The sequence below is a fragment of the Chrysochloris asiatica genome, unplaced genomic scaffold (assembly GCF_000296735.1).
Source record: "Chrysochloris asiatica unplaced genomic scaffold, ChrAsi1.0 scaffold00092, whole genome shotgun sequence".
NCBI classification, from domain to species: Eukaryota; Metazoa; Chordata; class Mammalia; order Afrosoricida; family Chrysochloridae; genus Chrysochloris; species Chrysochloris asiatica.
Genome location: NW_006408610.1, coordinates 1,077,489 through 1,101,593, shown reverse-complemented (window position 1 = coordinate 1,101,593; position 24,105 = coordinate 1,077,489). Strand labels below are relative to the sequence as shown.

At 37.9% G+C, this 24,105-nt stretch overlaps 1 protein-coding gene across 1 annotated transcript in view; it reads left to right on the top strand.

Moving 5' to 3' along the window:
• The window catches only part of SCAPER (S-phase cyclin A-associated protein in the ER), a 466,531-nt gene that overhangs the window by 183,371 nt on the left and 259,055 nt on the right, over nucleotides 1–24,105 (top strand). The window contains exon 21 of the mRNA XM_006866457.1: nucleotides 17,807–17,872. Coding sequence (XP_006866519.1) covers nucleotides 17,807–17,872 — 66 coding nt within the window. The remainder of the gene's footprint in view (nucleotides 1–17,806; nucleotides 17,873–24,105) is intronic.

Genomic DNA, 24,105 nt, shown 5'->3' with positions numbered 1-24,105 from the left:
ACTGATGAGCCTAATTTATAGCCACTTCCTTTGATTGAGAAAGAGAACTGCATATCGATCTAAAGCCCTTGCTTTCACCTGTTAAGAGCTCTTCTTATAATTGGATGCCGAGGCCCTGCCAAACTTATGCCTCCTCCAGCATACAATAGTATGTTTAAGTATGTGTAAACTAAGCCTATTTTTCTTTCCAACTATTGATTTTTAAATGAAGTATCAAAGAAAATCAATAGCAATCAACAAATAGAAGTCTGCTGGCTGTAGTGTCAAATCCCATGACTAAGTTTAATCAATTCGGTTGCCTGTCACAACAAGGAAAAGTTCGAGAAATATCTTGAAACTGGAAAGTGAGTTGTCAGACCAGTAGTTTATCATCTGCCTCCACAGTGACATGTGAAGATCAGGCAGCCGTGTAGTACATCATTACCTCACAGCTGTGAGCATCCTCGGATGACTGATGAGTCTTGTTCCAGGAGACAGGTGTACTTCTTTCTTAAGTAGATAATCCTTTGCTATTTGAAGGAAGGTAGTCTGTATTTGTTGTTACACTTGTATTCCTACCCATCTCAAAAGATAGAGAACTTGACTAGTGGCATTATAGAAAATACTGTTGTTAAGTGCCGTCGAGTTGGTTCCAACTCATAGCAACTCCGTATAGCGTTTCCTAGGAGCAGCTAGTGGGTTTGAACTGCCAACCTTTTAGTTTAAACCAATTTTGCAGCCCAGCATATTAACCCACAGTGCCACACCAGAGTTGTTGTTGTTATTAAGAACTACCAACCTTATGGTTCACAGTCAGTGCACATCCTACAGTGCTACAGAATAATGGTAAATGTTGCCATTATTTCTCTAGAGTTGCCACATTCAGATTGTGATATTACAGGCTGCCCTGACAAGGTGACTTCATTCAGACAGAGACTTGTTGTTGTTCTGATCCATAGCAACCTTATGTAGAGTTTCCAAGGAACAGCTGGTGAGCTTGAACCACCGACCTTGTGGTCCAGACTGACTTTTCAGTACAGCGCATTAATGATTTCAGTTTTGAGGTCCCTCTAAATTTCTATCAAAGAATAGTTTCACAGTAAACTTCAGGGTACTGGCTTTTATTTCTCACTCATGCTAAGATTTTGCTGATCTCCTGACATTGGAATGCCATAGAACACTTTGAACACTTTGACCTCTATTCTTCACTCTGTACACAGTGCCCTGGTGAGCTCACCCAGTCCTAGGACTTTAAATATTCTCTACGTGCCACTGGCTACCAATTGTGTATCTCTAATTTTATTGAAACTTTATATGTCCAAAAAGGAGACCCAGTGGTGCCATGGATAAGCTCTCGATACTAACTGAAAGGTCAGCAGTTCAAACCAACCAACCGCTTCATGGGAGAAAGAGAGGTATAGCAGTCAGGTTTTGTAAAGTTTACAGACTTGAAAACCCTTTGGGGGCAGTTCTTCTTGTCACATGGATTCATATTGTGTGGAATTGACTAGATGGCAGCGGATCATCAGTCAGTTTAGTATGTTCAAAACAAATCCTGCTTTTCTCTTTTCCCAACCAAATCCTCTGCCCCTGTAGTCTTCTCTACCTCAGTAAATGGCAACTGCTTTGGCTAGAACCATTGACTCCACACTTGACCTCTCTCTCCCACCCCTCACATCCATTTCAACTAAAACTAATGTTCACTTGGTTTTAAAATAGATTCCAAATCTGACTACTTCTAATTCCACTACTTCCCCCTGGTCCAAGCTTCCATCGTCTTTCATCTGGATTAATGTTAATACCATTTATACTAGACTCCTTCTTTTCTGTCCTTGCAGGCTCTTCTGAACACTCCAGCCAGAATGAATCTGCTTCATTTCTCTTCTTAAAACCTCATGGCTTTTACATTTGCGATTTTCTTTTTCCATATGCATCCATATAGCAGCTGTCTTATCTCCTTTAAACCTTTGCTTAAATGTAGCCTTCCTGCAGGATTTGATTTAATTTTTTCCATAAGTAATGCTGGACATATGTATCTTTTTATGCATATATATGCCTCTATCTGTTGACTTTTTTTTTAAGGATAATTTATTTAAGTGAAGTATAGAGATCTAAAGTGTACAACTTGTTGAGTTTTGACAAATGCACATACAAGTAATTCACACTCATTTCAAATGTTAGAACATTTCCATCACTCCACAGGGTTCTGTGCCTCTTGGCAGCCAGTCTTGTACCAGCCTTGACCCTGGCAACCACTGATTCGCTTTCTATCATTGTAGATTGGCATCTCCTGTTAGAGACACTCATACAGATGAAACTATACTTATTTGTGACTGGCTTTTTTATTTTTTGCTAAGAGAGCTGTTTTTGAGATTTATCTGTATTCTTGCATGTATCAGTAGTTGTGCCTTTTTACTGCTGAATGTATCCATTGAATGGATACCCCACAATTTTTTTAAATCTCCTCGCTCTGGTAGCGTAGTGGTTACGAATCGGGCTGCAAACCCCAAGGTCAGCAGTTTGAAACTACCAGCTGTTCCACGGGAGAAAGATGGGGCTTTCTGCTCCTGTAAAGATTTACAGCCTCGGAAACCCTGTACAGGGTCGCTATGAGTTGGAACCGACTCCACGATACATAACAACAACTTCTATTAATGGACATTTAGGTATCAAGTTTTGACATTTGTAAGTATCAAGTCTAAGTATGGACATGTGTTTTTATTTCTATTGGGTAAATGCCTACAATTGGAATTGTTACGCTGTTTTCCATAATGGTTGTACCTTTTCACACTCACCAGAAATTGTTCTATCTCATCAATTCTTGGTATTGTCAGTTTTAAAAAGTTTAGATAAATTCTAATGGGCATGTAAAGTACCCTGTTGTGATTTTAATTTGCTTCTCTTTGGTGACTGTTGAACATTCAGTATCATCTTTTATAAGGGTCTGCTGAAGGTTTTTGCCCTTCTTAAAACATTTTTTCAGTGTTTTGAGAATATCTGCATACACAGCAAAGTACACACCAGTTCAACCATTTCTACATGTACAATGCCATGAAGTTTGTTAGCCTACTTTTAAAATTGTATTTTCATTTTATTTTTGAGTTGTTTATATATTCTGGATACAAGTCCTTTACCAACTATGTTTATTGCAGATTTTTTTCTCTCAGTTTGAAGCTTGCCTATCATTTTCTTGATTATAGCTCTTGATAAGCAACAATTTTTTAATTTTGATGCCTTGTATTTTGTGAGTTATTTTCTTTTATAGTTAGTACTTCTGGGTTATACCTGAAAAATTTCAGCCTGCCCTAAGGTTAACAAGATAGCCACTTAGATATTTTTAAGTTGTGTGCATTTTTATACTATTCTATTCCTTTGAAATAGTAGTCTCATTTCACACCTTGATTAAAATAAAATGAGTCAGCCTTGTAAGTGTGTGGATCTCCATCTTTGGTTCTACTCCACTGATGTCTCTAAACTATCCTCTGACTCATAGCCACCCTGTATAGGGGTTTCTGAGGAGCCACTGGTGGGTTTGAACCATTGACCTTGCAGTTCAAACTGACCTTGCAATCTAGTGCATTATCCTGCAGTGCCATACCAGGACTTTATAATAAGTCTTGAAATTAGTTAACAGGAATCCTCCAACTTTGTTTTACCTTTTCCAAATTGTTTTGATGATCTAAGATCTTTTACATTTTCATATAAATATTAGGAAATGGTTTTGATGTGGCACAAATATAGAAGAGTGTGAAAGAGAAAATTGGGACATGAGTATTTACCTTTCCTGCAAACACCACTGTGAACGTGGTAGTACCTACAGCGGGCAGAATGATGAAAACTAGATATTATCAAATGTCTAAGGCTATGAATAGCTGAGCCTGAGGGCTCAAGACCATAGTCTCAGGAGATAGCATGGTCAATTGGTACAACATCGTACACAAAGACAGTGTTCTCCATACTACTTTGGTGAGTAGCGTCTGGGATATTCAAAGCTCATGAGTGGTCATCCAAGGGGTAGCTATTGGTCTCTCCATGTGTCAAAGAAAGAGGAGTGATAAGAACTGAAAGGCTTAAAATCAACTTGTCCAGTGGACTAATGGAACATGTGAATGTCAGTCTCCATGACCCTGAAACCAGAAGAACTAGATGGTGCCCAGCTACCACTAGCAACGGCCTGAACAGGATTACATGAGAAGGCCCTAGATGGTGCTGCTTAATGTGTGGAATAAAACTTAAAATTATGTAGGGGTAAAAAAAAAAAGGTTAGGCTTACAGCTCAGAAAGAGACAGAAGGAACCTGAGACTATAGCCCTTGACCCCATTCAGGTCTGGAAAGGAACACTCCCACTTTTAGCCAAGCAGTAGATAGGTATATAGGGGAAACAACTTTCAGCCAAGCAGTAGGTAGATACATGGGAACAACAATACTAGTAAAATATGCTCAGTATGAATGATGGAATGATCAATTATTCAAAATCAAGGGGCAACATGTCCCTAAGGACCACAGCGAGACGGGATGGGAAGGTAGGTGGAAGGGAAATAGGAGCCAAAGGGAAGAAGCAGAAGATTGTTGTTCCGTGGAAGGGATAGTAATAATTGAGATGAAACTAAGTGTACTGTCTGTTGAATGTAACACTGATGATCTTGTCTGTAAACATTCACTCAGTTCTCAATAAAAAGTAAAAAATAATCATTGGAATTTTAATTAGGATTACATCAAATTGGGGAAGACTTGACACCCTCATAGTATTGGATCGCTAACCATAATAATTCTTTGCTTTCAGTCAAGCTCCTTCTGATGTCAGCAAGGATACCTCTCATTCTGCATCCTCATCTAAATCTGACTTGAACTCTTAACAGTTCCCTGTCAGTGTATTTTGTAGTTGTTTTTGAATTGTTGAGGTTACATGGATCTTGACTGAAGGCGAAAAGTACCAGAAAGATGTTTGCCTGTGCTTTATTGACTACACAATGCTTTCAATTGTGTGCATCATGACAAGCTATGGAGGACTACATTGCAGAGAATGAGTATTCTAGAACGCTTTATTGTACTCGTGAATAATCTGTACCTAGACCAAGAAGCAATTGTCCAAACATAACATGAGAACACCAAATGCTTTAAAATTAGGAAAAGTGTGCACCAAGGTTATATTCTTTCACCATACTTACTCAATCTGTAGCTGAGTAGACAATTCGAAAAGCTAGATTATATGAAGAAACTGTGTGGCATCAGGATTGGAGAAAGACTTTTAACAATCTGTGATATGCAGATGATACAACCTTGCTTGCTGAAAGTGAGGAGGACTTAAAATACTTACTGATGAAGATCAAAGACCACAGCCTTCCATATGCATTGTACCTCAATATAAAGAAAACAAAAATTCTCAACACTGGACCAATAAATAAGATTCATATAAATGGAGAAAAGATTGAAGTTGTCAAGGACTTCATTTTGCTCAAATCAACCATCAACACTCATGAAAGCTGCAGTCAAGAAATCAAACGCTGTATTGCTATGGGCAAATCTGCTGCACACGACCTCTTTAAAGTGTTGAAGAGCAAAGATGTCAGTGTGAGGACTAAGGTGTGCTTGACCCAAGCCATGATATTTTCAATAACTTCATTTGCATGCAAAAGTTGGACAATGAATAAAGAAGATCATAGAAGAACTGATACATTTGAGTTATGGTATTGGAGGGGGGAATATTGAAAATACCATGGAATGCCAAAAGAACCAATAAATCTGTGTTGGAAGAAGTACAGCCAGAATGCGCCTTAGAAGCCAGGATGGCCAAACTTCATTTCTCATACTTGGGACGTATTATCAGAAGGGACCATTCCCTTGAGTAGGACATTGTGCTTGGCAAAGTGAAGGGTTAGTGAAAAAGAGAAAGATACCCAACTAGATGGATTAGCACAATGGCATTAGCAGTGGCCTCAAGTATAGCAATGATTGTGAGGTTGGCGCAGGACCAGGACCACGTTTCATTCTCTTATGAGTAAGGTTGTTGTGAGCTGGTACTGACTCGATGGCACATAACAACAAACCACAATAATAATATATCTCTGAATTTGCATAGAACTTCTTCAGTTTCTCTCAGTAACTTTTTAAGATTTTTGGTGTATGATGGTGGTTATGTGCCATGGAGTCGGTTCTGACTCATAGCGACCCTGTACAGGGTTTCCGAGGCTGTAAATCTTTATGGGAGCAGAAAGCCTCATCTTTCTCCTGCAGAACAGCTGGTAGGTTCGAACTGCAGACTGTGAGATTTAGCAGCCTGATTCGTAACCACTATTCTATTCCTAGTATTTTCTGGGTTTTTAGGATATTAAAAGTGGTATTTTTCATTTCATTTTTCTGTTACTAATATATGGGAATATAGATTTTTGCATGTTGGCCTTGTATGTGTATATGTGCCTTTTAAAAGCAGGAATCAGGAAAATCTTTTTCTTTTATTTATATATTTTCCCCCTTAATTTAATTTTGTTACTTTTGTAACAAAAGTAATAAAGTAAACAAAGTAATTAGAAAAAAGTTAAGTATATTGTTTTTAGATGCCAGTAAGTCATTTAGGAAGGAGCTCTGGTAGCATAGTGGTTACGAATTGGGCTGCTAATCTCACGGTCAGCAGTTTGAAACTACCAGCTATTCCGCGAGAGAAAGATGAGGCTTTCTATTCCTGTAAAGATTTGCAGCCTCGGAAACTCTGTACAGGGTCGCTATGAATTGGAACCTACTCCACGGCACATAACAACAAGTCACTTAGGGTTTTTTCCTGAGGGCTGTGGAAACCATTGCAAGTTTTTTTGGGGGGCAGGTAGTGATAAGATCTAATAACGTGTATAAATCAACTCATTTGTTTTTAAGTGAAGTCAAGTTGGTTCTGACTTTCAATGACCCTCTGCTTTCTAAGGAGCAGCAGATAGGTTTGAACTGCTGACCTTGTGGATAGCAATTCATTGCTGATCACAGTGCCACACCAGGCTGCTAAAACGAACTCATTATATCTATACACGTTCTCAAACTCGCTGGTTGTTGTACCTCTTTTACTTTAAACAGTGATCGAGGATCCCAAAGAGCTTTTTGTTATGTACATAATATACTACCAATATTTATTATACTAGCAATTTTAACTGAGATTTAAAAAAAATATTTACTAAATAATTTAAAAATAGCAATCGTACAACCTTTGCTTATTCATACGAATAACAGTTATTCGAAAAGTAAATTTTTAAACAAAAAAAATCAGTGAAAAGAGTGACAGTATTTTACAATTTTGCATATTCCTTTAACGTCTGACTTAATAAACACAGCTGGATTCTAACTTCTGTGTCTGCATCCAGTCTGTTGTGAGAACACATGTCATGTACCTTTAACTATATTGTTTGCTTGTAAGAAAATGACAGAGTAAAAAGTTTGGACTTCGTGAAAATCGCTCTCAGACCCCTAGCTCACATTCTAAGAACTGATAGCCTTGTACATAAGAAAGAACTTAATAGTGATGGCGGTCATTATGTTGCTTTATTGTTGTAGTTTAGTGCTGTCCACTTGGTTCCAACTCAGGGTTTCTGAGGAGCTGCTGGTGGCTTTGAGCTTTGTGGTTAGCAGTCCAGTGCTTATCCTACAGCTCTGCACCAGGACTTTATTACTATGAAATTATGAAACAGGACGAATGTTTAAACTTTAGCCCTTAGACCACCTGCATCACTGTACCAGTCCATCTTGCCTGGGTCCTTGTTAAAAGTATATTTCTGGGCATTAGCTTTATTGATTCTGCTTCACTTGGTTTTAGGTGAGGAATCTACATTTTAACATGCTCTCAGATAATTCTTATGTGCCCAATAATGTGATACCAACTGCTTACCGGAATGACCTTAGAGCTAAAAAAGACTTCTAAGAGTTTATTTAACTAGTTCAACTTCCCCATCTTTCAACTGGAGTCCTGGTGTGGTGCTGTGGGATAAAACACTGGACCTCAACGTCATTTTGAACCACAAGGTCGGCAGTTCAAACTCACCAACCACTCCTTAGAAACCCTGTATAGGGCCATTATGAGTCAGAACTTCCTTGGTAGCACTTAACAATTTTTCAGCTGGATACAACCTAGGCTTACCAGGAAAATGACTTTTTAGTGTCCACACTTAAAAAAAACTTGCTCACATGAAATAATTAGACAGTGATCCAGTAAGGATCAAAATTAAATGCCAGAATGTTTGATATAGATACAATTTGGAGAAACAAATATAAGTGTTGTGGGTGTTCTGTGTAATGGATGGAGAAAGACCAACTCTTATTGTGATCTTACAGCATCCAGCTATAATGACAACATCCTTAATTGAATTAGGGGGCACAGATGGAGATGTTGTGGCTGAGGCAACAGTGAGTGAGGTTTGAGCTCTCCAAGGGATATAACGGATGCTAGTACATAAAGTACTGTGTCTATTTTTAATTATCCATTTTTATTAGAATTTGTTTTTGTGTAATAGAAATCATTATCTAATCTAGATATCTATCTAATCTTAGACTGACGTGTCACTGCATGCCTGAATTAATAAAATAATCTGTTTGCCCATGCCTAGTTCGTGAGTCTGTGTTGGTATATATCAAGCTCTACTGCCCCCTGGTGACAATAAACCAAATGGTGAAAATAACATTAGGTAACGGTCTTGCACTTAAAATCTCTAACTGTTTGAAAACTGGAGCCTGAAAATCCAAATTTGTAAAATTAAGATGGTAATGTTAAAAGTATATATTTGAAAATGTAGATCAGGGTAAAATTATGACCCTTGGAAGGAACTACTATAGATAGACCATGGAATGACATCAGGAAGTTGATCATTTGGGAAGCCTTGTGGAAGACTTATTGGAAGAAAACTTCCCTAACATTGAGAAATGACAAGATAAGCATACAAGAAGTGGAACAAACCCCAAAACAGCATAGATTCCAAAAGAAATCACCAAGACATATCATAATCAGACTTTCCAAAACCAAAGACAAGTGAAGAATCCTGACAGCAGCTTGGGAAAAAAAGAAAAAAAAATACCTACAAAGGAGAACCAATAAGACTAAGCTCTGATTTCTCAGCAGCAACCATGCAGGCAAGAAGGCAATGGGATGACATATACAAAATTCTGAAAGAAAAAAATTGTAAACCAAGAATCATTTACCCAGCAAAGCTTTCCTGCAAATATAACTGTGGAATTAGGACATTCCCAGATAAACAGACATGAACAGTATTTATAATAACCAGATCAACTTTACAAAAAAGATTAATAGGTGATTTTTGGACTGACAACCAACAATAGCAAACAGTAACCTGAGATTACCATACATGACAACACCACCCAGAACTCCATCCAGATATAGAAGAATTTAAAGTAAAACAGTCCTATGAAATGGAAAATAGGGAACAAAAGATACCAATTTATAATGAAGCCAACTACCAAGCAAAAGGAGGGAATAGTGTAGATGTAGAACTTTCAACTGGTGAGGAAGTCAAAGTAGATGTCAAGATAAAACCAACTGTTTTCAACTGGGTTGGGGGAGACTTAATAAAGTACGCAGAACCGCAAACAAAATGAATGTACCTTCGCATCAAATAACAAAGAGGGTCGCTATGAGTCAGACCAGACTCAAGGGCACATAAGAGCAACAGCCCCTATATGTAGGGTCATTGGGAGTTGGTACACACTCAGGGGCACGTAACAGCATCTGGGCCTTCATAAAAACTTCAAGCATAAAGAGAACTAATACTTATTTGACTCTTCTCTGGACCATGTATCTTAACCATTACCTCATTTATTCCTTATAATAATTCTATGAGGCTAACATTATCCTACTTATCTTCTCGTTAAGTGCTGTCAAGTCGATTCCGACTCATAGTCACCCTGTACAGCGTTTCCTACAAGTGGCCGGTGGGTTTGAACCATCAACCTTGTGGTTAGCAGTCCACTGCTTATCCTATGGTGTCACACCAGGACTCCCTGCTTTTCTTTTAGGTGAAGTAACTTCTAAAGAGGATGGTGATGATGTTGTCCCCCATCACCATCTCAGAAGGGGTATTCCATTTCCCTTCCAGATCGGACTCTCCAGTTTTATCATGTTGCACTTTTCTCGGGTTGCACTTGGTATTTACAACAGTCCAACGTTCTCCTGTGCTGGAGCACAGTTACTTTGACCTCAGAGCCTTTATTTCTCGTTTCTGCTCATGCCTGCCTTCCAGGGTCCTGCCAAGATGGTGTGGAGAGAATATTTAAGCAAGAATTTGGAAGGAAAAGGTGTCCTTAGATAATCTGCTTATAGATAATTCAATTCAACTCAATTCTGTTAAAAGTGAAATCCCATTTCAGTATATGATCTGGTTTTTTATTGTTGTGTATGAAAAAGTCCCTTTCTAGCAAAAGAAACATTTTTTTATTCTTATTTTTTCTTTATTCTGTTTTTCTTCTTTTTTTAAAGCAAGGCAGGTATTTTCTATTAGCATATACCTCTAAATAATCTTGGTTTGACACCATCTATATCTCCAGGCCTTGAGCAAGCTTCTTAATCTTTGATGCCTCAGTTTTCTCCTTTATAATATGGCTGTCTACCTTATAGGTTTATTATGAGAGTAAGTTAATTAATTCATGTGGATTGTGCCTTACATACTAAGTACTTACAAAATTTAGAATTACACTAGATATGTTTTTAAAAGAACTCAACAAATTAATGAATGCCTATAATTAAAAATGGAGTCCTGGTGTGGTGCTGTGGGTTAATGTGCCAAACTGCAAAGCCGTTTGAACTGCAAGGTTGGCGGTTCAAGCTCACCGGCTTCTCCTCGAAAACCCTATACAGGGTCGCTATGGGTCAGAACCAACTCAACGGCACTTCACAACAACAACAACAACAACAACATAATTAAAACTATAGACACGAGCCTCTACTTGGAAACCCTATCTGTAGACGATTGCTATGAGTCCGAACTGACTCAACAACACTTAACAACAGCAACATAGCTTAAAAAATATATCCATAACCTATAATTTCTCGTTGTTAATGTTGTTCACATTCCTTTAAAAAAGTTATGTTTATTTCAGGAATACAAAATAGGTTGAATATTTGAAAATAAATCGTTATAATCTACCATATTATTAGAATAAGATGAAAAATTATTATTCTCTTAGTAGGTTTATGAAAAGCATTATACCCATTCAAGGGAAAAATGTAGCAAAGTAACTGTCTTGTTAAAAGATATAAACTAAAACCTCAGCACAAATATCTTAGGTGAACTGTTGAAAGGGAACCGTTTCAAGACAAGGACACATGTGCCATTGTGCCTCTATTTAATGTTATAGTGGAGGAGGTTGTAGTTAATTCTGTCAAATTGGTGTGGGGAGAGGGAATGTAAGTGTAATAAAAAGAAAAATCAAGTTGTCCTCACTTGAAGTTGTTAGGATGGTGAACTCTTTTGGTTGAGAACAACTGATTTAAATGAGAAGAAAAGAACATGGAAGATCTGGTCAATAAATGAAGTTTAGAAAGAGAAAAAATAGATGGCCTTACTGAACACAAACCTAAAAATGAAAGAGAAATTGATCCATTATGCTACATCAGCATTAAAAGCATTTGTCCTGAAAAAAATACCATTAAGAAAATAAAAATACAGCCCATAGAATGGGAGAAATATTTATAAATCATATTACTGATTAGGGTCCAGCATCTGTAATATATAAAGAATTCTTACATCTTAACTACAGAAAGACAAACATCTCAGTTAAAAATGGGCCAAGGACTTGAATAGATATTTCTCTTGAGTTAGATATACAAATGACCAACAAGTATATTAAAAAAATGTTCAGCACTGTTACTCATCCTAGAAATGCTAATCACCGTACACTGAGATAACTCTTCTCACTCACTTTATTGTTCAGTGCTCGGGAGTCAGTTCTGACTCACAGTGACCCTGGATAGGGATTCCAAAGAACAGCTGATGGGTTTGAACCGCCAACATTGTAGTTAGCAGTCTAGTGCTTATACTACAGCCATACAGTAGTACCCCTCTTATACACTCAGATGATTATAGTTTTAAAGAATGGAAAATAAATAGCATCAGCATATATGTGGAGAAATTAGAACTCTCGTGCATTGCTGGCGTGAATATAAAAATAATGCAGCCACTGAGGAAAAGTTTGGTGGTTCCTCAAAAAGTTTAACATAGAATTACCATATGACTCAGCAATTCTCCTAATTATCTACCCAGAAAAAATTGAAAACATATGCAAACTCAAATAAGAATATTCATAACAATATAATTACTTATACCCACAAAGTAGAAGGAGTCCTGGTGTGGTGCTGTGGACTAATGCGTCAGAATGGCAAGTTCAGTGGTTCAAGCTCACCAGCTGCTCCTTAGAAACCCTATACAGGATCGCTATGGGTCGGAATCGATTCTATGGCACTTAACAACAACAAAGTAGAAACCATCCAAATGCCCATCAACTGATGAATAGGCAAAAAAAAATGTAGCATAATCATACACTGGAAAATTATTCAGCCATGAAAAGGAATGACTCATAGGCTGCAAACGTTTATAAGTGAAAGAAGCCAGACACAAAAGGCCATATACTGTCTGAGTCTGTTTATTTTAAATGTCCCAAATTGGCAGATCTCTTGAGACAGAAAACAGGTTAGTAGTGGTTAGAGGTCGGAGGCAGGAGGAATGCAGAGTAGCTGTTTCTTTTTGTGGAAAATGTTTGAAAGTCGATAGCAGCGATAACTGCACAACATGGAGAGTGGACTAAAACTGCTTCCCCAGCCGCCTGAGAATGCTGAGTTTGGTGTGTACTGTACCTTATGGATGCATATAAAAAGAGGTACGTAATTGCCATTTAAAAATTCCCCATTGAATCAACAAGCGTAAAAATCTAGCTTTATGTCGTTTGTTTAAGAAAAAGAACAAAACAAAACACCTAAAGCAGAAGGGCATAGTAAAATAATGAGCATAGCTATTATCAAGTAAATCTAAGCAAACAAACAAAGCTAAAGCGGTATTAATGTCCACGCAGAATGTAAGTGTATTCAAACACAGGTGAAGACATAGAGCATTTGAATAGCAGTCACAAGTTGAATTTAGACTTACATGTCACACAGTGATGTCTTCAGACAGAATGCAGTTCTAATTCATAGCAATTCTGCGTCCAACAGAACGAGGCACTGCCTGGTCCTGCCCTGTCCTCACAAATCCTTCCTGTGTTTGAGCCTGTTGTTTCAGCCACTGTGTCAGTCCGTCTTGCTCAGGGTCTTTATCTTTTTTGCTGACCCTATATTTTACCAAAAGGAGCTCTGGTAGCGTAGTAGTTATGAACTGGCCTGCTAACCTCAAGGTCAGCAGTTCGAAAATACCAGTCGTTCCACGGGAGAAAGATGAGGCTTTCTGCTCCCATAAAGATTTACAGCCTCGGAAACCCTGTGCAGGGTAGGGTCATGACTCCATGGTGCTTAACAACATATTTTACCAAAGGAGCTCTGGTAGCATAGTGGTTATGAATTGGGCTGCTAATCTCACAGTCAGCTGTTGAAAACTAACAGCGGTTCCTTGGGGAAAAGAGGCTTTCTGTTCCCGTAAAGACTTACAGCCTCGGAAACCCTATCAGGGTTGCTATGAGTCAGAATCAACTCCACGGCACATAACCACCACCACCACCATGCTTTACCAGTGGAGTCCTGGTATGGTACTGCAGCACTGGAGCACAAAGTAAGTTTGGACCATAGGGTCAGTGGTTCAAACTTCCCAGCTACTCCTTGGGAACCCAATACAGGTCACTATGAGTAGGAACTGACTTGACTGCACTTAACAACAACACCATACTTTACCAAACATAATGTCCTTCTCTCGGAACTTGTTCCTCCTGATGTTGTTGTTATGTGCCGTGGAGTCGGTTCCGACCCATAGCGACCCTGTACAGGGTTTCCGAGGCTGTAAATCTATGGGAGCAGAAAGCCTCATCTTTCTCCCGTGGAACAGCTGGTAGTTTTGAACTGCTGACCCTGACGTTCGCAGCCTGATTCGTAACCACTACGCTACCAGAGCTCCTTGGTTCCTCCTGGTAACATGTTGTGATGAAGTCTCAACCATCCTCACCTCTAAGAAGCATCTGGCTGTACTTGTTCTAAGACCAATTTCTTCATTCTGGCAGTCTATGGTACATTCAGTGTTCTTAGCCACCACCATAATTCAGATACATCAGTTCTTTGGTGGTCTTATTCATTCATTGTTCAGCTTTTACATGTATGTGAAGCAATTGAAAATACCATGGTTTGAGTCAGGCACACCTTGTTGTTAAATGCCGTTGTAGATTCCAACTCATAGAAACCTTACGTAGGGTTTCTGATGAGCAGCTAATGAGTTTGAACCGCCAGCCCTAGGGTTCAAATCAACCTTACAGTTCAGTGCTTATCCTGCAGTACAACACCAGGCATATCTTAGTCCTCAGAAGAGTAGCGCTGAAAAAGTGGAGATGATGTGTTATCTGCACTTTCAATAAATTTATAACAAAACATAAACCAAAACCATACCTTACTGTCTAAACACTGGAAATAAAATTACCTTGTTTTTGAATAGAGAAAATAATTACACAGACATTTCACCAGAAAATATATATTAGCAGCAAATAACCATATTTAAAGTTAAAGTAGCCCTAGGGTCTTGGTGTGGCACTGTGGGTTAATGTGCTGGACTGCAAAGTTGGTTTGAACTGCAAGGTTGGCAGTTCAAACTCACCAGCCACTCCTTGGAAACCCTATACAAGGTTGCTATGGGTCAGAATTCACTCCACAGCACTTAACAACAACAATAACAACAAAGTAGTGCTGGTACTGTAGTGGATTACTAGCTAGGCAGCTACCTTCAAGGTCAACAGGTAGAATCTACCAGCCGCCCCATGGGGGAAGGATGAGACTTTCTGCCTCCGTAAAGATTCAGTCTTGGAAACCCTGCACAAGGTTGCTGTGAGTCAGAACCAACTCTATGATACGTCACCACCATCACTACCACCACCAAAGATACTTAATATCCTTAACCATTAGTAAAATGCACGGTAAAACTACAGTGAGATACCATCACAGTTCCATGGGCTAGCTCATTTAAAAGACTGACCATATCAAGTATTGGCAAGCACATAAAGCTTCTGGAACTTGCATCATTTGCTGGTAGGAATGTAAAATGGAATGACCATTTAAATAATATTTTGGTAATTCTCCTCATAGTTAAGGTTTGTTTGTCATGTGGCCCAGCAGTCTCACTCCTGGGTATATATCCAAGAGAAGTGAAGACATTTGCCTGTACAAAAATTTGTATGCTAGTGTTCTCAGTAACTTTATTCTTAATAGCCCCAAATTGAAACAAATTCCGAGTTGGTGAATGAATACACATATTGTAACATATCCTAACTAATCAATGAAAAGCAACAAACTTTAATGTATAAAACAGTATGAAATAATTTGAAAGTATTATACTAAGTGGATGCACTCACACAATACTGTGTATAATTCTAGTTAGTTGAAATATATAGTGTTAGAAAGCAGGTCAGTGGTTGCTAGAGGCAAGAGGATGTTGTTGTTACTGTTATTAAGTGCCATCGAGTTGGTTCCGACCCATAGTGACCCTGTATAGGGTTTCCGAGGAGCGTCTGGTGAGCTTGAACCACTGACCTTGCAGTTCATATGACTTTGCAGTCTGGCTCATTACACAGCACCACACCAGGACTTCCGAGGCAAGAGGATAGGGGGAAGAAACTTTCTGCAAAGAGTCAAGAGAGAATTTTGTAGGGTGGTGGAAATGGTCTATAATATGATTGTGCTTTTGCTAGGATTGGTATACTCAGTTGTGAACATTCCTCAAATTGTACACTTGAAATTTAAAATTTTTGCATGTAAATTATAATAAAACTGGCCCCAAATAGGGGAGAAACGTTAAAATTTGTGAAACACAATTTTAGCTTCTTTGGGGGCTGTGGGGAGGGAGAGAAAACATGATTTAAAGTTAAACTTGTTCAGCAGTAAATCAAAATTGAAATTGCAGACTACTTGAAATTTGTAACAGTGAGAACATGAAATTTAGAGAATATATCAAGAGTTTTACTCAGAATAAAATATTAGCTTTAAATGATTTTGTTGCCGGTAGAAGTAGAAACAACTCAAGGAGCTAGAACATATTAACGTATCTTTCATGGGAAATAGGACAGATACACTTACTTTTATTTAACAAAAAGCCACTTACTGCATGTTATATCTTTATAAAGATACCCGCTATTGTTGAATTGGTTCTGGCTCACATTAACCACATCAGGCAGAGTAGAACTGCTCCCTTGAGATTTCAAGGCTGTAGATCTTACTGGAAGCAGACTGTCCCCTTTCTCCCATTAGGTGGCTGATAGGTTCGAACCACCGACCTTTCCTTTAGCAGTCCAACACTTAACCCACTGTGTCACCAGGGCCCATTTTTATAAATCGAAAACAAGCAATTAGAGGCCTGAAAGAGCAAATTCTTTGAAAAATTTGATCCCTGGTGACAAGACTAACGAAGAGTGAAGCAGATACCCTGCATTCTATTCTGGCTGCGGAGTATCCCCGAGATGGCATGGGGTTAAAGAGGAAAGAAAAAGAATGTACAACACTCTACTGATAAAATTTTAAATATTGATACATTGGATCATTGTCCTAGAAATCCATCATCAAAACTGAATTGTGATATTTCCTTTTGAGCTGGAGCACTAGTAGCAATACGTTTGTTTTTGTTTTTTAACTTTACATTGTGAATTGGTGCAGATAATCAGTTTTATAGTCAACACTTCATACAGATTTTATTTCATCTCATTGATTGCAATCCCCTCATTCCTCTTCACCCTTGTGTTTTCAGTTTATGTTCCTCCTTCTTTCCTAATCCTTCTGAACTTTGTCCTTGGGTAAATGGTGTCCTCCTGATCTCAAATGGTTGGTTATTCTAAGATGTGTGAACCTCCCTAGTGGTATTGTGCCCCTTATAAACCTGTCTGTTGTCTGAGAATTGAGCCATGATGGTGAGTTCATTTCCAAACCTGAAGGGCAACTGAGGGCCATAGTCTCAGAGGTTCCTCCAGTCTCTGTCCAAATCAGTAAGTCTGGTCTTTCTTTTATGATTTTGTGTTTTGTTCTACATTTTCCTACCACTCTATCCGGGACCTTCTCATGTGATCCCTTTGAAAGTTGGAAGTGGTAGCTGGGTACCATTGAATTCTTCTGGTCTCATGGTCATGCAGACAGATGTTCACACGGTCCGTTATCCCATTGGAATTACTGTTTCCTTGTGTCTTCATCACTCTTTTGTGCAGACACAGAGGGGCCAATGGATGAACCTTAGATGGCCATTCACAGACTTTCAGGACCCCAGTAGAGCAGCAAAATATTTTGGACTTACCTCGTCTTTCTCTCTCTATTGAAGTACATAGTTAGCCAGCTCACCTTCCATGTACGAATTTAATATCCTTTTAAATTTAATGACCATGATTCTAATCTTTTTGGAAAATGTCATTGTAAACAGGATTTGCAAATTCAAAATTTTCTTTTATAAAACTGTATGTTATTCGATAAGAATATAATGTTTTTCAGTCTTCTGTGAAAAAATTTCATAATTTTACAAAGAAGCCATTTAAGAAATCAGTGTTGGAATGAATGCGGTAATACTGCTGATTTATCACTCTAACAGCACACGTTTTTTTCTATAAGAATAAAATCATAGCCAAGATTTTTATGTATTATAAAAAATATCAGAAAATAACTAACAAGAGATAAAACTTTTTTCTCTTTAGGGCCAAAGAATATGAGAGTTTAATGGAAACAAGAAATTCTGGTTCTGATTCACCTTATAAAGCAAAGTGAGTATTCCTTTTTATCTTTTAGTTTTCGTTTCCTCTTCTCTGCCTAGAATAGAAGTCCATTTGAACCATCAGTTTGTGGCTGTGATCATGAGCTTTATTAAAGTCCAATGCCTAAATCAGTGGTTTCAACCAGGGGACATTTGGCCGTGTCTAGGGAGAGCTCTCGGAACCGACTCGACGGCACTTAACAACAACAACAACAGGGAGAGCTCTGGTAGCGTAGTGGTTACGAATTGGGCTGCGAACCGCAAGGACAGCAGTTCGAAACTACCAGCTGTTCCGCAGGAGAAAAATGAGGCTTTCTGCTCCCGTAAAGATTTACAGCCTCAGAAACCCTGCACAGGGTCGCTATGAGTCGGAACCTACTCCACGGCATGTAACAACAACAACAACAGGGAGATTTCTGTTTTTGTCACAACTTGGTCCAAAAGTGCTCCTGGCATCTAGGTGGTACAGAACAGTGATACTGCTAAACATCCTACAGTGCAGAAGACAGCTGCCCACGCCAAGGAATGATTTGATCAATCGTGTCTGTCAGCAGTGCTGAGACTGAGAAACCTTATTGTAACATAATCAGGGGCTGGTGAGGCCAGGTTGTACTGGTGCCTATTCTGAGGAGCCCTCTTTCAGGATTATTCCTAGTGCAACGCTAGAGAAGAGAATTTAGATTTCACACTCAGATGTTAGTGTAATTGCACAATAGCTCTTGTTGTTGTTGTTAAGTACTGTGGTGTCGGTTCCGACTCATAGGGACCCTGCACGGAGTTTCCGAGGCTATAAATCTTTATGGGAGCAGAACTCCTCATCTTTCTCCTGCGCAACCGCTACTAGTTTCGAACTGCTGACTTTGAGGTTGGAAACCCGACTCGTAACCACTATGCTACTGGAGCTCCTATAATAGCTCTTAGTATACCAAAATCGTATCTTTCTCCTCTCAAAAATACTCCCAGTAGAGACACTGAGAAAGCCCCTGACCTGGGCTTAAGGATTGGTGGAGTCTTAGAGACAGGTTCCACTTGAGCACAATTTAGATTAGAGAATGTGATTAGGCGCTCAGGAAGTTCACTTCCTATCTCAACCCAAATTGTGCCCAAATACTTATACATAAAGATGATGTCTTTTGCATTTATTTGTAATAGTGACAAAATCAAGAAACAATCGAAGTGCCTCAATTTGAGGAATGCCTAGCGTTCTTTTCTTGGTAAGGTAAATACGTATATCCCATAGATATGCCACAGGGTGTGAAGTAGACAAATTATTGTTGCCTGTCAGAAGTGAGAAATTCATCAGATAACTACTTTTTGTTTGTTTATCACTGCTCTGGAATGATTGTTGTTGTTAAGTGGCATCAAGTCAGTTCGGACTCTTAGCAACCCTGTGTAAGGCTTCTGAGGAGCAGCTGGTGAGTTTGTACCATCAATTTTGTAGTTCAAACTGACCTTGCGGTCCAGTGTTTTCTTCTACAGTGCCATCCCAGGACTCATCTTGAATTATTAGCCATTGAAATTCTAAAAGAGAAATAAAAAATTTAACAGGTAGTAACAAAATCATCCAAATTATGATTAGGGTGCCTTCAAAACAGGTCCAATCAAAACTATGATATAGAAAATAAAAATTATAATCCTCCAAAGAGCATCAAGGGAAAAACTAGTAGAAACAAGAGAAATCAATTAAGTAGTATGGCTGAGTGCCCAAATTAATGTTTACAGTAATAGGTAACACTTGCTGACTGTGGCTCTTTGCATATGTTGATTCATTTATTCCTTGTAACAACTCTGTGAAAATGGAATAAGGAAAGAAAGTCCTAGAGGAATGAAGTAACTTGCCCAAAGTTATGCAACAGTAAATTCAGGATAAAAATAAATTAATAACTTTCATAGTATTATTATATCCAGATAGAAGTATAAATATAATTTAGAATGACTATATCAAGGTAAAATAACACTTTAAGACTATACACAATAAAAAATGTAAGGTGTCTTTAAAAAGAAAAACTTTATAGAATACTTATATCATTAATAGTTTATAAGAGTTGGTCAGCATATAACCATTTTGAGTCAGTTTGAGGACTTAGGTGTGCCTTACCCAAGCTACGATCTTTTCAATCGCCTCCTATGCGTGGAAGAAAGCACTGGACCACAAGGTCACTTTGCACCGTAAGGTCAGCAGTTCAGACTTAAACAAGCCACTGCTTGGAAACCCTGTACAGGATTGCCATGAGTCAGAATCAGCTCAGCACATAACAAACAACAGCAGCATCATGTACACGTCAAAGCTGGAAAATGAATGCGAAAGACCAGAGAAGACTTGGTGCATACGAATTTTGGTGTTGGCAAAGAATCTTGACAGCACTGTGGACTGCCAGAAGAACAATCAAATCTGTTTTGGAGTCAGTACAGCCAGAATGCTCCTTAAAAGCAAGGATGATGAGACTTTGTCTCATGTATTTTCTTCATGTTATCAGAAGGAACCAGTCTCTGGAAAAGAGGAGAAGAGGGTATGATAGAATCCTAACAATAGTGGAGCTCAGTTACTGTTAATTAGGGTTCATTCAGAAAGAGAGGGCTTAATTTTTATTGGGACATACCATGAGAAGATATGAGATCTGAAGGAAGTCCAAGCTGCACTGAAGGCACTGGTGAAAAACAAGGCTCTAGGAATTTGATGGACTACAAATTTGAAATATTTTAACAAACTAATGCAGCACTAGAAACACTCATTAGTCAGTGCCAAGAAATTTGGATGACAGCTACGTGGCCAACCTACTGGAAGAGACCCATATTTGTGCCCATTCCTAATAAAGGTGACCTGGAAGAATGCAGAAATTATCGAACAATATCATCAGTGTCACACACAAGTAAAATTTTGTTGAAGATAATTCTGGAGCTGCCAGAAATAATTCAAGCTGGATTCCGAAGAGGATGTAGAACAAGAGATACCATTGTTGATGTCAGATGGATTTTGGCTGAAAGCAGAGAACAACAGAAAGATATTTGTTGTTAAGTGCTGTTGGGTTAATCCAACTCATAGCCACCCTGTATAGGGTTTCTGAGGAGTAGCTGGTGGGCTTGAACCACCAGTCTTGAGGTTAGCAGTCCAGTGCTTACCCTATTGGGTTACAATAGGACTCCAGAAAGAGGTTTACTTACGTTTTATTAACTTTTCATAGATGTGTGACTGTTTGGATCATAACAAACTATTGATAAAATGTTGAACAATGAGAATTCCAGAACACTTCATTGTACTCATGTGAAACCTGTGCGTAAGGCAGTCATTTGAACAAGGGATTACTGCGAGGTTTAAAATCAGGAAAAGTAAACATCAAAGTTGTATCCTTTCACCATATGTATTTCATCTGTATGCTGAGAAATAATCTGAGAAGCTGGACTTGATGAAAAATGCAGAGTCAGGATTGGAGGAAGACTCATTAACCTGAAATACGTACAAGGCACAACCTTGCATGCTGAAAGCAAGGAGGGCGTTGCTCACTTACTGTTAAAGGTCAAAGAATACATCCTTCAGTATGGTTTACACCTCAACATAGAATAAAAATCTTCACAACTGGACCAGTAGATATCATGATAAATGGAGAAAATATTGAAGTCACCAAGGCTTTCGTTTTACGTGGATCCACAGTTAAAAATCAAAGGATTTATTGCATTGGGCAAATCTGCAGTCAAAGACCACTTTAAACTGTTCAAGTGCAAAGGTGTCAGTTTAAGGCTTTCGGTGCACCGGACCCAAGTCATGATATTTTCAATCGCATCGTATGCATTTGAAAACTGGACAGTGGATTAGGAGGAACCAAAAAGAATTGATGCATTTGAAGTATTGTGGTGGCAGAGATACTGAAAGTACCATGAAATAACAGAAGAACAAACAAATCTGTCTTGGAGTTAGTACAAAGATGCTCCTTCAATCTTTTCTCCATTTATATGGATGTTGTTGTAACAGCTTGTTATATATGGGATCCAGTTATAACAGCCTAAAAAAAATCTGCTGTGCTCTTTTCATCCTACGTAATAGGAAATATATATGTTCTTTGGAGTTTTGATAGATCTCTTGTTTAAAACCATTTGAAGGCAACATCTTTTTAGGAAATAGTTGTGTACACTTTCTATTATTTCTGTTGTTATTGGTCTATTTCAGTTTTCTACTACTTTAAGCCATTTTTGGCAATTTACTTTCTCAGAAAATCATTCATTTTTGTCTAGGTTTTAAGTTTAATTTTTAGTGTATGTTCTATATATTCATATATTTGCTATATTTTATTTCAATATACTTTGATTTTGTTTTTATTTCTAGTATTGGCAATACTTTCTTTCAGTTTATTTCTTGTTCTTCTTTTTGATTAAGCTGTCAAAGATTGTTTTTCATTGGTCCTTTCCAAAAATCGTAATAAGACATAGTGACCAGGACTGTTTTTTGTTTTATTAATTTTACTTTTAACTTTATTAATTAATTTAGTTGTTATGTGTTTTCATGTAGAATGTTTTTATTTTTGTTCTTTTTTACATAATTTATTTTATTTTCTGTTTATTTAGAAATAATTTTTGAAGTGATTTTCTATATCCAGAGGGTTTTTTTCTGTCTTTCTTTATTAATTATAAATTTAATTATGTGCTAGATATGTGATTTCTGATCTTTGAATCTGAGATTTTCTCTCTGACTTAATATGACTGATCTTTGTAACAGTTTCATGTCTTTTGAAAATAATAATAATATGCAATATAATCATAATTTGTATCACTCTATATTTTCCCAGCATTTCATTGTAAAGTTTTCAGATATCCAGAAAGGTTTAAGATAATTGTATAGTAGAAACCAATACATATAATGCCTAGATTCTATTATTAACAGCTTATCACATATCTATTCATCTTTCCATCCCTTTGTCTATTATAAGTCCATCAAATGTTTGATGCATTTCAAGGTGAATTGCATACATCAGTGTACTCTCCTTTCAGTACCTCCACATGTGTGCCATTAACTGGGGTTCAAAATGAACCTTTTTTATTCTTTTTAACTAACATTTGCGTATGTGAGAGGGCCTCAAAAATTAGTGGAAATTTTTCATTATCTTTGAATTCCATTTCTCCACAAATGTTTTGAATCCCCATCATACAGATAGTTCAGATTATGAGGAGACAAACCACACTTAACAGCCGTGTGGGGTCTGACTGCTTTTATACATCTTATCGCTAGCAACACACACTTCACACAAGACTGCTGCACGTAATTTGTTGATGAGATATTCACTCACAGATGTTCAGTGTCATGATTTATTGTTCAAAGCACTACCACATAGCAGCCTATACTGAGAACTCTTTTAAAAAAGAAGAAGAGAAATTTGACTTCATCAGACCCGACTCTCAATGGAGTTGTGGAAGCAGAACCCTGTGAGAAGTCAAAGAATACTTGTAGTGCAGTGTACAGATATTAAGAGTGCTGTTGGATGAGTTATGACAGATAGATAACTTGTGTAACCCAAGCACCTGTAAAGGTTTACAGCGCTACCATGGAGTTCTCATATGCTTCTTCTCCACTCCTCCCCATTCAAAAGGCAGCCACTGTTTTTATTCTTTCACCTTAGATTTCAGTCACTGTTTCTAGAGCTTTACATAAATGAAATCAGATCACACGTATTCTTTTTCATAAGGCTTCTTATCATTCAGCATAATGTTCTTGAGATCCAACCAGGTTGTTGCATTTATCAATAGTTCATCCCTTTGATTTCTAAGTATTCTACTGTATAAATACACCCTCAGTTTGTTTATTCTAGAAAAACTGTGCACATGAGTTAAAATTGGACATTTCATTGTAATGTATTTCAAGATATATAGAGACAGATAAAGAAAAAAATGTAGAGATCAATGGGTGACTATGTTTGTATATTTATTACAAAGCTTTTATTAGGTTTCTTTATTATATAATACACACACATTCCTTAGTTTAGTCTACTAAGATATAGAACTGGCCCAGGAGAAGCAGTGCCTTCTAGATTGAGCCTGTCTAGCACTCGCATCTGTGACTGGGGGTGGGGTAGTTACCTGAGAGACAGGTTCAGTTTCTACAAGAGATATTGGTAGACAGAAACAAAGGTGTCCAATATATGTACATTAATTTTTTTTTTCTTCTTATATAGGGAATGCCAAAAAGTACTATTTGATTTCTTAATATATTTAGAGATGTAGGCATAAGCATATTATTAAGAGGGAGCCAATAGTAAC